General features: G+C 39.2%; 2 protein-coding genes across 4 annotated transcripts in view; one reads left to right on the top strand and one right to left on the bottom strand.

The window, feature by feature from the left end:
* LOC131074988 (CSC1-like protein RXW8) overlaps positions 1 to 14948 on the bottom strand; it is a 165110-nt gene that overhangs the window by 28441 nt on the left and 121721 nt on the right. For all 3 annotated transcript variants that reach the window (XM_058011741.2, XM_058011743.2, XM_058011742.2), the window contains exon 7: positions 4354 to 4652. In XM_058011741.2, the coding sequence (XP_057867724.2) occupies positions 4354 to 4652 (299 nt within the window). The remainder of the gene's footprint in view (positions 1 to 4353; positions 4653 to 14948) is intronic.
* LOC131876377 (uncharacterized) lies at positions 13713 to 14763 on the top strand. Its single transcript, XM_059221580.1, has 2 exons — positions 13713 to 13840; positions 13945 to 14763. Exons 1-2 carry the CDS (start codon positions 13729 to 13731, stop codon positions 14457 to 14459), a joined length of 627 nt encoding a protein of 208 aa, XP_059077563.1. The 5' UTR covers positions 13713 to 13728; the 3' UTR covers positions 14460 to 14763.

The following is a 14948-nucleotide window of genomic DNA, read 5'->3' as shown; positions in this document are numbered from 1 at the left end:
TAATATACTAGAAACATACCATACGTAACTATCAAGAGAGTGATCCACATTCAAATCATAGAGTGCATTATCCAACAACCATGTAGCGTCAAACTCAAACAATGGATTATCCACCATCTCATGATCCTCCTGCATATCCACTTGTTCTTTCTTCCTGCTCTTCTTCCCACAAAGAGAGATAGAGTCCAAGCTCTCCCATCTACGATTCCCCTAAACACATAATCCCTGTTATTTGATTTAAATTTCATTTCTAACTTAGGTACATTGAGGGTAAATTCTTCTATGTCTTGGAGCAATTTCATCCCCAAAACTACATCTGCTGCCCCCATGTTGACCACATAAAAATCAGCTTGTAGCTCATAATCATTCAGCTGCAAGGTGAGACCACATAACCGTTTGGTGCACATGAGGGTATATCCATCTGCAACTCTAACTCGAAATCCCTTCCAATCCTCTGTTTGCAACCTGCATCGAGCCACAAGTACATCAATAAAATTATGAGTGGTTCCAATGTCAAGAAAAGCAATGCAACGCTGCCCATCAACTGATCCTCCAAATCGGAAAGTAACCTCACCCTGCTCGTCAACAAATAAAGCTATATGAGATAGATTCCCATCCAGCTCAAACTCTATTGTAGCATTTCCACCCTGATTGTCTCCTGAAACAACTGGCTAATCTGAATTTTCAGAACTAGGATCCTCATAATACACCCACATTGCACGATTCGCCTTGCCCTTAGGCCTCAAGGGGCAATCATGCTCTCTGTTGTAAGGCTCCTTGCACCAAAAGCATAATTTCTTATTCTTATCAGCAAGTTGTTGAGGACTCTCATTGTTGGTAAAAGGAGTTTCTTTATGCGAACTTTTGTTTTAGGGGCTGTGAAATCCAAACTCCTTGCTTTCTTCATTGCTTCTTGTAGTGTAGATGGGTCAAAAGCCTTCAACCAGCCTCTTAGTGGCTCCATCAAACCTTCCATGAACAAGACAACCAATCTCCTTTCGCTAATGCTAGGTACCATAACAGATAATCTCTGAAAATTACCGATATATGTTTCCAAGTTACCCACCTATTTCAGCTGTGCCAATTCTCTAAAGTACATCTCTGGATCCTTGCGATCAAATCGCTCTATCAACCTGTCCGTGAATTTTGCATAAGTGGTGATGTGATTATGATCAATGTGATTAATCCATGGTACCACCACTCATGAGCAGCACCCTCCAAATGTAGTGTAGTGAATCTGATAGAATCTTCTTCGGGCATAGGTCTCAATGACAAGTAATTGTCTAGCTTATGTACCCATGCTCTTGCTATACTTTTGTCATTCCCATCAAAGTAAGGCATGGTAATCTTCCCAAGAGTATGTTGATAATCAGTCCGTGCTGGAGTGTGATAATCATTCCTCCCGCCATTTCTCCTACTCCTTTGGTTCATGAACTAATCAAATGACCACATATCTCTCAACTCAGGAGGTAAGGTGGTATATTCTAGATATGCTTATCGTGCTTCATCCACATAAGATACATGGGCAGCAACATGTGGTTGTTCCTCTCGTGGAGTGAAGGTAAGAAAAAGAGGTCTAGAGGTTGATCCTCTAGTGTAGGCATCATGCTGGTCGACTGCTCTATCTCTTCCTTCCACATCATTGTTCCCACTACTCCCACGAACACCACTATTTTCCCCTGAATTATGATTTTGATTTGGATTAGGTTGTTGATTATTGTGTGTTTGCTCCATTTTTCATAGCAGTCATGACATCATGTCAATCATGGTGTCGAACTTCCTTTCGATTCTAGCATCCTTATCATCTTCCGCCATGTTTGGAGCTTCCTTATCTTTTTCTCTTTCTCTCAAGGCTTCTGAAAATGTAACTTCAGGTACCTGTGGATTTTGATATTGCTGCCTCCGATGTTCCCTGTTATAATATCTGATTTCCCTTTCACTCATCAATCACAGAATGGCAGGATCTTGGCTCTGATACAGCTGAAACATCCCCTGTTGTTATAGGACTAAAAATGCAAGGGATATCGTCAAACACTTAGCTGGCAGCCTGCTGTTCCAAGTCTCAGTCTGTATAACTTGCGTGTTATGCGGTTTCTAAACTGCAATATAACTTGCGTGTTATGCTATTTAGACTATTGCAATTTTTCAGACTTGAGTTTGGAAGCATAAACCACAAAGAATAGTCAAAGGATGACTACCAATCAACACTATAAGCCTCTAGGGTGATGGTGCAAGATGTATTTTTGTTTACCAATGCAATAATAAAAGATTAAGTGCAAGAATCACACACCTACAGCTGACTATAATTTAAGCAAACAGTTGGCATGAAACCTTGAGCCAAAGTACAAATGAGAAGCACCTTATTACTCCTTTTATTCATGAGGCAATACATTCATTACAATGCTCTTAACATGTATCCAACGTCCTAGCAACCAAAACATATATTTGTCATACATGAGTGATGAGATGTGATTTCTTGATGTTCGTATTAATGTATATTTTACACTACATTGCTGATCAAGCTGGGAAAGAAGGGCATGAAATACCTACCAGACGCCACAATTTATATTGGTGTTAATTATTCAAGTTTCATTAGCTACCGCTCATAATTCTATTTCATGCCATTGTGGAAGACATAAACACTAGCAAATACCCGTATTTATGGTGTGAATTACAAGAAGCATTTTACGAAATTGTGATAGTGAAGGGAGGCACTAGACAGGTCGTGCAAGGGTCATAGGGCCATTGGGAGGTTGCATAAGTGTTTAAAAGGGTCATGACGGGTTATTTGAAGGTCATGCCTCATTTACTTAGGTCATATGGATTGTTAAATGCCATTTTGGAAGCCAAGTAGTGAGCCTCAAGAACAGTGAATTGTGACTTTTGACAGGTTTGTGGTTACAAGTTTACACCAGTTGTTGCACCCCTAGGAAATCCTAGCTGGATTTCTACCAGTTAAGAGATGATTTGGAATTTTCAATAGTTGACTCCCATATAAACCAGGTGTCTACTGTAGCAGAAGACCTCCAAGTAAATGCTAGAGGATTGTAAGAGTCTATTACAGCCTTAAGAGGAGTCAAGATTAATAGATGTCGGGTCTATCCTTAATTAAAGTTGGATATCTTATTATTTGCCAGTTGTCATCCATATTGGTCGACCAGACAAACTACTCCAATTTGAAAAGAGACATGAGGCTTGTGAGTTATCAGCTGAAGGCATTTTGGTGCCTGGGTACTTGTTAATTTACACTTTACTGATAAATATTATTTTTTGAAATAAAATGTATTTTCAGCAGTTTGGAAAGTGGAGTGTTGATTATAAAATAAAACAAAGACTTTTTTAACAATTTGTGGTGAATATTCCCTTATAAGACCGTGAGATATGAAGTAAAATTATAATAACAGCAATATGCGAAATCGGAACTGTTAAGACTTTGTCTTGGTAAATGTTTGCAAATTACCACTAAAATCGAATTGTGAAAATTGCTAGTTTTGATAAAAAAAAAAAAAGAAAGGAGAAAGAAGAAGAAAAGTATCGGGAAGGTTATTTCAAGTACATTAACATCCTACAGCATCCTTGGAATCAGATAATGTTTTTAGATTTATAGAAATGGCATGTTGAAATAAATGGTTTTGAGTCTTTAATTATGGAATTAATGTCAACAAAAGGAACCCAATTATTAGTATGGTGGGTGACTGAAACACAAAAAGTTCAAACCAAGACAAGAATTAGACCTCCTATGCCTATAATCTATTAATGTCATAAGAAAATAATTTGTATTAATTTCACCTGCATTAAGACACAAAAACTCTACTGTTTAATGCCACCAAATATTTCAAATCTTCAAGATAGTGACTATAGGGCCTCAAAACAAATATTTTGCTTGGTCATGTTCATTACGGAGGTATAATTTAAAAGAAAAAAGTTTGATGATGCTACTCACATCATATTATGTAGCAGAGATGTCACTATTCATGGCCGTCATTATAAAGGACTGGAATTTTAGCATTGGTTCAAGTAAAGAATAAGGAAACCTTAATGTTTAGACTTTATTTATCTTCAGCCTCACTTTAATTGTCTGGATAGTACAGTAATTAACTATGAACTAGAATAATAATATGTAAACAATGTACACGTGTCAACAATCAAGCCCTCAAAATTTACAGGATCATAAGTATCATTGTCAGTTGAATTATAACTCAATGGAATCCCTTTGCACAATCATACTTAAAAGGTGTACGCTTTATAACAGCAAGCAAAAAATTGTTTAAACAAAAATAGAATCTGTGGGTTTTATGTCATATTCAATATCATTTTGGGAAAAAAAAAATAATGCTGCCCAAAGTTACTTACGTTCTCAGAACCTTATGGAGGAAAGGAAAATATCTTTGTAGCTGGTCCAATTGTGAAAGGCCTTGTACAAATGCGACAGGAATAAAGAATACAAATGAAAGAGCAATAGATCCCAAAAGAACCACAATTTTACGAAACCATAACTGTCTACATGGTATAGAAAGGTTTGACCAATAAACATCTTCAGGCTCAGGTGCCAGCTCTGTCATCCACAACATGGGATTTGATGATTGACGAACCTGTGCAGCAACAGTTGCACTAATTCGTGACTTAAAGGAAACAAATGCAGCAGGAAGTTCCTGTAGACAAACAGTGAGAACATCAAACAGAAATACTAACTTTCAGAAGAAATATTTGTTGTATGCTAATGATGCAATGTGGAAGTTAGGCTTCCTTGCAATGAGTTATCTTCTAAATTAAGTTTTAAAATATCTATAAGCATATTATTGGATGGATATTTAGAGGAGACAAATCATAAAATTTTAAACGGAAAAAAATACTTCAGCATCAAATTTCAAAGACCTGTGTTCTATCATAACTTGCAAATATCATTTAAAAGCAAACCTTTCAAATCATATCCTTAATAAAATGTTCAATAGTGGCATAGTCAAATTTCACTTCATAACAAAAAAGATTTAAAAGACGTGAGATGGTGCAAATCATATAATTATCAATTACTCTAACCTAACAATTCATTACAAAACTCAACCAATTGGGTATCCATGCAGCAATACATGTTCTCACACAACAGGTCAGCACAAAGTTCAAAAATAATAATGCTTGCCAGAATATTATAAGCTCACAGGCCATATGCCCATTACGACAATTTTAAGACTAAAAACAGATTTTTCAAATCTATCCTCCCTATGGTCTCATTCTTTTCCTCCAAATGATGATGAATAAAGTCTACATAGTGAGCACAAGCAATTAGGATGTAGTTCACCAACTACAAGGTGGCAAGATGCCTGTGCACATAAGACATATACAAGGGCTAGAGGGCCTATTTAGGACAAGTGTGGTATGCAGTAAGATATATGAATTTAAAATTGATGTGGTTCTATCATTAACCTTTGTAGTTGGCATAACATGCATATTGTTATTTTTGGTTAAGTGGGTTGTCATTCTCAGGTAGTTATGTGTCGATTGGTTGATGGTTGTGTACCGCCAAGGACGGTAGTACGGTATAGTCGGGTCTATTGTAATCCTTGGCCAACCATCTCTGGTCTCTTCTTTGTAATAATTGCATGCGTGAATAAAGATATATTTTACTGCCATGTCTGGTATGCATTGTCATGTGCATTATTATTTCTTGTATTTAATTTATCAGTTGTAGTGGTAAACATTTTGGCACTGTTGCCTTAAAAGAAATCGGGTCACCCTTGACTGATTCATGTCCGTAGACCCCATTAAAGGTGAGAAGAGGCCACAGGGTGGTCAAGACCAAGTGATTAGGTAATCCGCCGACCCTCGGCCGGAGGGAGCACAGAGACGAGTCAAAGCCTGGAAGTACTTAGAGTGTTGGGACGTTGGAGGTGGACGTGTAGAGGATGTGCGCATGTCTAAGAGTGCAAGGAAAGCACTGGAGCGTAGCGATTGGAACAGTCCACCGAAGTATTGGGGACGATGAAGGTGGACATGTAGAGGACGCCTGCAAGGCTGAGAGTGTAGGGAATGCATCGGAACATAGCGGTTGAAACAGTCCACCCAAGTCCACCACACAAGGCGAATACACACAATATCTTCTGAGTGAAAATAATGGTGAACACCCAGGATAAGCAGAAATTGCCGAAGTTCACAAGGGATGGATCAGAGGACCCTGTACGACATTGTAGGACATGTATAACAATATGGGAGGTGAGTGGCCAAGATGAAAAGGACTACTGGCTGAAGGCATTTCCCGCCACCCTTCGAGGATCACCATTGATTGGTATACCGACCTCGACGCCCAAAATAAGACCAAATGGAGTGATCTAAAAAGGCGTTCTAGGAGGAATTCGAACTTCTGAGGGATGACAACAAGATCGTGGCCGAAATCTATAATACCAAGCAAAGGAAAAATGAGAATGTACGTGTTTATAACTGTAGGCTTAAAGAACTATTGAACAAAATGGAAAACCAGTCAGCCGACGGGTTGAAGAGGTGGTTCACGGAGGGATTGATACCCTCACTATGCAAGAAGATGAAAGTAGTGCCTCCGTCCTCATACGCCAATGCTTACAAATGGGCGATGGACATCGAGAGTGAAAACAAAACCTCCTCTCAAGAGAAGAGGAAGATCGACGATAATGAGAGCACCGGAGGTAGCAGTGACAAAGAATCCAAAACCATAGGAGCCCTTCAACGGGATATGTTGAGAATGATAAAAGAATTGAAAGCTGAGAAAGGAACTAGCAAAAAAGGTAATGATCTATGGTGTACTGAGTGCAAAAGTGAAGGGCACACAAAAGGTAATTGTCCTAGAAATATGTTTTGTGAGATTTGCCAAGTGCTGGGGCATATAATCAAGGAGTGCCCATACAATTTGAAAATGAGAAGTACACAAGTACTCTTCACATAGGGAGAGTCCAACCCATTGAAATCACAGAATGTATCACAAAGTGGTTATGGAAATCAACGAGGGCAAAACCAAATACAATACGACTCCAGAGGATGTCCTATCATACAGTGTCGACAATGTAGTGAATGGCAACACTTTGTGAGAGATTGCCAGAACAAGAAAGACAATGTACAATTATTGTGCAAATGGTGTAGACCAAGTGACCATGAAGACACCAACCGTCCAAAGCAAACTATCATAAAACAAATATTGCAAGCTACTGTACCAATACGCGTATCTGACCTTCTGCAAACTATGCCACAATTGAAAATGGCCCTCACAAATGTAGTTGGTGACAATATCATTAGCCAAGAATGCCACGAGACGGCGGCAAAATCACCTAGCACATCTACCATGGACCAATCGGAGGCAAAACCATCTGGCACATCGGTCGCGGACCCCATGATGCTCACTGTGAGTCACTGTGAGTATTGGTCGGGAGCCAGATGTACTAGAAATGGAGATCATGGGACGAAAACTGACCAATACCATCGTGGACGGTGGCTTTGGAGTAAATGTATTGCCAGAAGAAACATGGAGAGGTCTAGGCAAACCAACTTTTTGGCCACCAACATTCCAGCTTGTAGGTGCCGACCAACATGGTATCAAACCCTTGAGAACACTTATGGCACAAAAGGTTGTTATCGTCACCCAACATTTCTTCCTCGACTTCATCGTCATTCCACTAGAGAAAAAGGCCTATGATGCCCTCCTCGGAAGAGGTTGGTTGATCATGGCGAAGGCAAATCATAACTGGAAGAAGAACACACTCTCCATTAAAAGTAAAGGGCATAAGTATGTGATTGACTTGAGGAACCAGGCGGTGAGTGAAGAACTAGCATCCTCCGACTCAAAGTCTAAGATGGAGAGTTTGGTATGGACGAAGGAAGGAAAGGCATGGAACCTAACCACAAAGGGGTGCTAGAACTGGAAGATTGCTTTGAAGATGAGACGAGTTCCTTGAATGGACTATTCCATTGGCAAATGGACGACTATGAGGTATTTTCACCAACATGTAATTTCCTTGAAGCTACAACTCTTTGTGAAGAGCAGCTGATCAAAGCATGCAACATTATGGATGATACATCTGACAATATGGAGATGGAAGAAAAAAGATGTTGGAGGGAGGCTCTCATAATTTGATCCAAAGTCAATTTTCTTTATTGGAAGTAGAAGTGCGAAGAAGAAGCATATTTACAAAGGTTGGAGAGTTCAAACGTACGGACAAGCAAAGATGTACAGGCAGTAGCCGTACGACAAGTTCTAAAGAGTTACTATATGGGAAATCCAAAGTCCTGTGCGTGTGGGATCACCATACCGAAAATACCGTGCACGACAAAGTTGGAATTGAACAACATCTAGGAGGGATCCATACGAAGTTTTGCACAATTCATGTTGTCCGAGACACAAAGACATCCACATCGACCGCACTCTCGTATGTCATACGGGGAAAAGTGTCCAGTGATGATCTGTATGGTCTAGGTCGTACGTTGTATGGTTCTACAAACAAGGGCACCGTACAAAAATCAACAAATCTGTATGGGAGAAAGGAAGTTGTATTGAAAAGTCAGTTGTACAAGTAAATAAAGAGGGCATACAAGGCAGAGAGGACCGTGCAAAAGAGGAATCCGTACAACCAATATGAAGCAATTTGCAAACCGAGCAAAAGAGTTGAACCGTACAGATGCATTGTTGGGTTGTACGGAGGAAGAGTTGTGCCATATGGAGGAGTTGCTAGGTCGTACGGAAGAAGAGTTGCACCGTATAGAGGAAGTGTTGCATCGTACGGGAGAGTTCTTGAGTTGTACAACTAAAGTATTGGATCGTATAGTGGAAGTCTTGAGTTGGATGAATGGAGTCTCAAGCCGCACAAGCTTGTACGTAAGAACAAGTTCGTACGCAGGGAGGATAAGCCAATATGGAAGGAGAACAAGTCAGAGAACAGAATACCTGTAAGGGAGAATACGACTTGATCAGAATTTTAACTTCATTGGCCTTGTTCCTGACATCTTAAAAAAGAAGAAAGTTGATCCACGTCATGGAGTTTCGTGTGGTTTTGAAAGTCTAAATTTGGTGTTGGCGACGGGGGTGCTGCCTCGGGACCCCACGAGGGCTGTCGCTCTTTGACCCCACAAGGAGCATTGCCCCTTGACCCCGTTGGGAGGGCTGCCCCCTAACCCCTGCAAGGGACTATACCCCTTGACCTCGTTGGGGGCATTGCCCCCAAACCCCCATTTGATTTGGTAGGTCCATTACATGCTCGGGTTGTCCAGTAAAAGTCTTTGTCTACAGTCTTGTCATTATTCTTTCCACATATTATTTGATGTTTACTTGTCGTCTGGAAGACAACTTTTTCTTTTGGGGGGGATAATGTAGTTGGCATAATATGCATATTGTTATTTTTGGTTAGGTGGGTTGTCACTCTCAGGTAGTTATGTGTCAGTTGGTTGATGGTTGTGTACCTCTCGGCAACCATCGGGCTCTTTAAATATGTTGTGTACCTCCAAGGAAGGTAGTACGGTATAGTCGGGTCTATTGTAATCCTTGGTCGGCCATCTCTGGTCTCTTCTTTGTAATAATTGCATGCCCAAATAAAGATATATTTTACTGTCGTGTCTAGTATGCATTGCCAAGAGCATTATTATTTCCTGTATTTAATTTATCAGTTGTAGCAGTAAACAACCTCCCTAATAAGCTTGGGAATTAATTCAAATATTGACACAAAATTGTATGTTTGCTGCATGGCTCAATGTGTCATATTTGGTAAGTTTCATTTTAGAACCAAATTATGATGATCTTGGATGTCTTTTGGTGCTCTAGAAACAAAGTATGTTTAGGAAATAAATTCTTGACTAAGTTGCTGAATCATGGGGTTTTCTGGGCGATTCCAAGTACGAAACATACTGGAATCGGAATCTGAAACAAATCTTCAATGGGTACATCTAGGGTTCATGTTTTAGATGCCAAAATGTTTCTGCAATATTTAATGATTCTAGTTTGGTCTTTTTGATATTCTTAAGACCTACAGTGCCGATTAGTGAGCTCAGAACTTATCTATCATAATATTCTAGTTTGATCTTTTTGATATTGAAAATTGAATTTTAATTACTATGTTATGTTTCAAAATTTGAAATTTGTAATGGTTTTGTTTAGCTACATATATATACATACATACAATAAATGTACCAAAAACGTACCCAACCCCCAAAACAATTGTACTCACATACCCGTTCCCGTACCCATACCCGATTCGGCAACTTAGATTTCCAGAATAATGTTAGAAACTTGCAAAACAAACAAAAACATTAAAAAAATATTTTTAGTAATACAAGATTGCCCAATTCCTAAGATGCTCCTAAATACACCCCCAAATAACAGAATTATGCGCAAAGTGTTCAAAATTTAAGTTGCAAATTATTTAAAGGTTTGACATCAAATCTGACATGGGTATTCTCCTAACCCAAAACACATACAAAATGCAACTCAAATATGCAAGTAAATGCAGAAAATTAGCAAACCACTTCTCATTAATCTTATCCAAATGTTTAGGAAATGAACAAATTACATAGTAAATCTGCAAATGCATTGCATGGAAGCCTTATAGGCTTTAAATAACACTCCAAAGTCTGATACAAAACTGATAAAACCAGTCACAATAACTAGAAGAAATTACAAGCCAAAACACTTCCTCCCCTCATGTATCCTACTCAGAGTTCCGAGACTCGCGGCGAGTCACATGAGTCGCGCGAGTTAGCGGGCCGGGTGACCTCTGCCGGGTCACGGCGACCCTGACCCGGGCCCGGACGAGTCACAGGGTATGACTCGCCTGACTCGCCGAGTCAGCGAGTCACCCTCTGACTCGCCAAGTCCGAGGGTCGTGACCCGACCGGCGCTGCTTGCAAAAAGTGGACGCAAAATTAAAAAAAACACAACACAATTTTATTATGTTTTGTGCCATTTGCCTTTGTTATAACCCTAAAAGGGATTGCCATTTAGTTTTATGAGTGGAAGAGAGGAAAAAAGAGAGGAAGAGAGGAAAAAAGAAAACCATAGTTGTGCAACCAGCAGACAGGAAGAGGGGAAAAGCTAGCACAAATCACATTGGGGCAGCACTACAGTTGCATTGAGAGCATCAAGGAGCTCATTTCAAACACTTGTCAACAAATTTGAAAGAGGTAAGTGTTAATTTTTGTTGATTATGTTGGTTTTTTTTCTATATTTATGGATTTTTTCATTTTTTTGTTATTTTTTTTTAAACTTCAGCTTTCCAAATCTATATTGCTGCTTGCATACTTCAATGATTCAATCACAATGACATAAATAGAACAATAGCATAGCAAACCCTAGACTTTTTTTTTTGAAAAAATTGTATACATGTATTTATAATTTTTTCTAAAAAAAACCTAGGGTTTGCTGATTTTTTTGAATTGTTAATTTCTTTCTTTGAAATTTGAAAATTTTCAAGAAAAAACACAATGCACAAATTAGTCTTTGCTGATTTTTTTTAATTAGTTTACAATTTTAAATTTAAAACTTTGTCAAACACAATGCTTAAATGGTGATTTGTAAAATTGTCTTATTGCAGCAGCCCTCACGTTTTGAAAACAATTTTTTTTCCTAATGGCTCATCCTAATCCTCCACCTAGGAAACATGGTCAAAAAGATGAGGCATGGAAATACACTGAAGAATTTCCTGGTAGACAAAGAAATCAAACCAAGTGTATGTTTTGTAAGGAAATTAACCATGGGGGGATAAATAGATTAAAATATCATATTGCTGGCATACGTGGTCATGATACTGAGCCTTGTGACAAGGCAACTCCTGAAGCAATCCGTTTTTGTTACGTCTTATTAGAAAACTTTGAAATACATAAGCAAACAAAAAAAAGACAAAGAGAGGAGTTATGTCATATTGGTTCCCCTCCACCCATATCCGCATCTGGCTCCGCATCCACAGCTGCATCCGTAGGTTGTGTTGGAGAGGGTTCTTCTATGCCTCCCTTTCATCCTAGTGCTTCTGCTAGTGCCAGTACTTCTATTCCTACTCCTAGTCACACTTTTGGTCCTAGAGTGCGAAAATCTAAGATAGACAATTTTTTTGTACCACGCACTACTCCTGGCGCACAGCCCTCGCTTGAGAGCATGTCTTGGAACAAGGAGGTCCATGATGCAGTAAGAAAAGCAATTTGCAAGTTTTGGTACTTCTGCAACATTCCATTTATTGCAGCCAGGTACTTTTTTATTTGATTGTTTTAAATTAAAATTTAAAATTTTATGGTTTGAATTTGAAAGTTGAAATTGAAATTGAACTTTTCTTATTTAATCTATTTCAATTTGTGACAGGTCTTCTTATTGGCAAGGCATGATTGATGCAGTAACCATTTGTGGGCCGGGGTTTAAAGCCCCCAATGATACTGAGTTGAGTGGCCCTCTCTTGTTGGAAATGGTGGAAGATATGAAAGTTGACCTAGAAGACCACCGCCAATCTTGGAGCCAGAAGGGTTGCACCATCATGACAGATGGTTGGACTGATAGGAGGAATAGAACACTCCTAAATTTTCTTGTTTCCAGCGGAGGTGATTGATCATTTTACTTCTCTATATGCATTGTGATTGAAATTGAATAATTTACATTCTAATTTATTGATAATTAATTTGTTTTATTTTCAGGATCCACCATGTTTTTGAAGTCCATCGATGCTTCCTCACATGTCAAAAATGCGGCATACTTATGTGAGGCCATTGAGGAAGTTATAGATGAGGTGGGGGAAGAAAATGTGGTGCAAGTGGTGACGGATAATGCAGCAAGTTATGTTGCTGCAGGTAAACTTTAAAAGTTTTCTTTTAAGTTTTAAGTTTTAACTTTTAAACTTTTAAGTTTTTAACTTTTAAATATTAATGGTAAAATTTCTTGATACTTATAAGTTATCACATCTAATTCTTTAACTAATTTAAAATTGTTGCAGGAAAACTTTTGATGGAGAGGCACCCAAAAATCTTTTGGTCTCCATGTGCAGCCCATTGCCTTGACCTCATGCTGGAGGATATAGGTAAGCTTGGATGGGTGAAAGAATGTGTTGAAAGGGCCAAGAATATATGCAAATTTATTTACAATCATGCATTGGTCCTTAGCATTATGAGGCAATACACGGGGGAAAGGGAGTTGGCTCGTCCTGGTATAACGAGATTTGCCTCAAATTTCCTCACATTGAAATCCTTGTTAAAATCAAAGGCATCTTTGAGGCGCATGTTTGTTGGTGAGGAGTGGACTTCCTCATCCTATGCTACAACCACTGCAGGGATGGATGTAGTAGATTGCATTTTTGATGAGCTAGGTTTTTGGATCCCTTGTGCAGAGATCATGCAGGTAATTTTATAAATTTATAATATTACATGCATATTTTTGTTTTGTTTGTATTGTGCAACTTTGCAATTTTTCTTATTTTCATGCACACTTGTGAGTTAACTATTTTTGTTTAACATTATTTGCAGGTCACTGAGCCCCTAGTAGTTCTCCTACGAGTTGTTGATGGGGAGAAGCCCGCTATGGGCTACATATATGAGGGCATGGATAGGGCCAAGGAGGCCATTAGATCCATATATGCTGGAGTTGAGGATAAGTATAGGCCCATTTGGGACATAATTGATAGAAGATGGCATAACCAACTTCATAGGCCCATCCATGCAGCAGCTTATTACCTCAATCCATCATTTCGTTTCCGTGCTGATTTCAAAGCAGATGAGGAGGTTCTTAGTGGGCTATATTCAGTAGTACAACGGATGGTCACTGATACCACAGCTACACTTCTTGAGATGGATGCATTTAATAATGCATCAGGGGCAATCTTTGCCAGCCAATTGTGTAAAGAAGGTCGGACAAAATTGCAGCCAGGTAGAAAATTCTAAAGTTTATGACATGCATTTTAATTTTTCATTTTATAATCTACCTTTAAAGTTGGAAATGAGACTAATGTTTTTTTCTTTTCCTTATCTCAGATAGATGGTGGCAAATGTTTGGGCCTTCAACCCCAAACCTTCAAAAAATTGCCATCTGCATATTGAGCCAGCCGTGCAGCGCTTCTGGATGTGAGCGCAACTGGAGCATGTTCGAGCACATCCACTCGAAGAGGCGAAATAGATTGTCTGTGGAGAGGTTGAATGATCTAGTCTTTGTTCATTACAACCTCCGTCTCAAGACCAGACAGATTTTGGACGATGACTCCTCTCCGATCACTCTAGAGGAAGTCGACCCCGAGTCCGATTGGCTCACTGAGTCCACCGATCCAGTCTTCACTGATGAGGACCTTGAGTGGGTTGACCAGGCAGACAGAGAGGCTGAGGCTGCGGCTATGGCAGAGGAGGAGGATAGAGCACGATCAGGCACAACACCTATGGCTACTCAGACTGGCACATCACAGGCAGAGACTATGGCTACTCAGTCATCCAGGACCTACCTTAGACGCCTTTGTAGGAGGCAGATAAACGAGGCTGAGCTAGAGCCTGAGCCATAGACTTGTTTTTTTTTACACTTTACAGTTAGATATATGTTTGGGAACATTTGTAGTCATGGATTTTATATTATACATTGGACAACATTTATAACTCTATATATCTATGTTTTCTAATTCCTTCAGCTACAATTTACATTTCTACGCATGTGATGGATGTATGTTTATGTATGTGATCAAATTAGCTTCTATTTGATGATGTTATAGTGTCTTTAAGCTTAATTCAATAATGGGTGTATGAAACAAGTTTTAAATAGTTAAAAATCTCTAAATTTCAAGGGTTTTCTTATTTTGCCGAGTCGTTGCCGAGTCATTGCCGAGTACGAGCCGAGTCACGAGTCGAGTCAGCCTTGCCGAGTCAGAGCCGAGTCCGAGTCTAGGAACTATGATCCTACTACAAAAATGGCTTCTTAAACCTTCAACCTACAACAAGATTCAAAATAGCTTCATATCCTAAGCCTAAAATCTATCCATAATCATATTTCATCATCT

The sequence above is a fragment of the Cryptomeria japonica genome, chromosome 5, assembly GCF_030272615.1.
Source record: "Cryptomeria japonica chromosome 5, Sugi_1.0, whole genome shotgun sequence".
Lineage (NCBI taxonomy): Eukaryota > Viridiplantae > Streptophyta > Pinopsida > Cupressales > Cupressaceae > Cryptomeria > Cryptomeria japonica.
Note: the sequence above shows the minus strand (reverse complement) of the source record. Positions and strands in the feature narration are given on the sequence as shown.

Coding starts and splice junctions, on each gene's coding strand:
- LOC131876377 (XM_059221580.1), top strand. CDS start 13,729: ATGGTCACTGATACCACAGCTACACTTCTTGAGATGGATGCATTTAAT. Junction 13,841..13,944: donor TCGGACAAAATTGCAGCCAG/GTAGAAAATTCT, acceptor TCCTTATCTCAG/ATAGATGGTGGCAAATGTTT.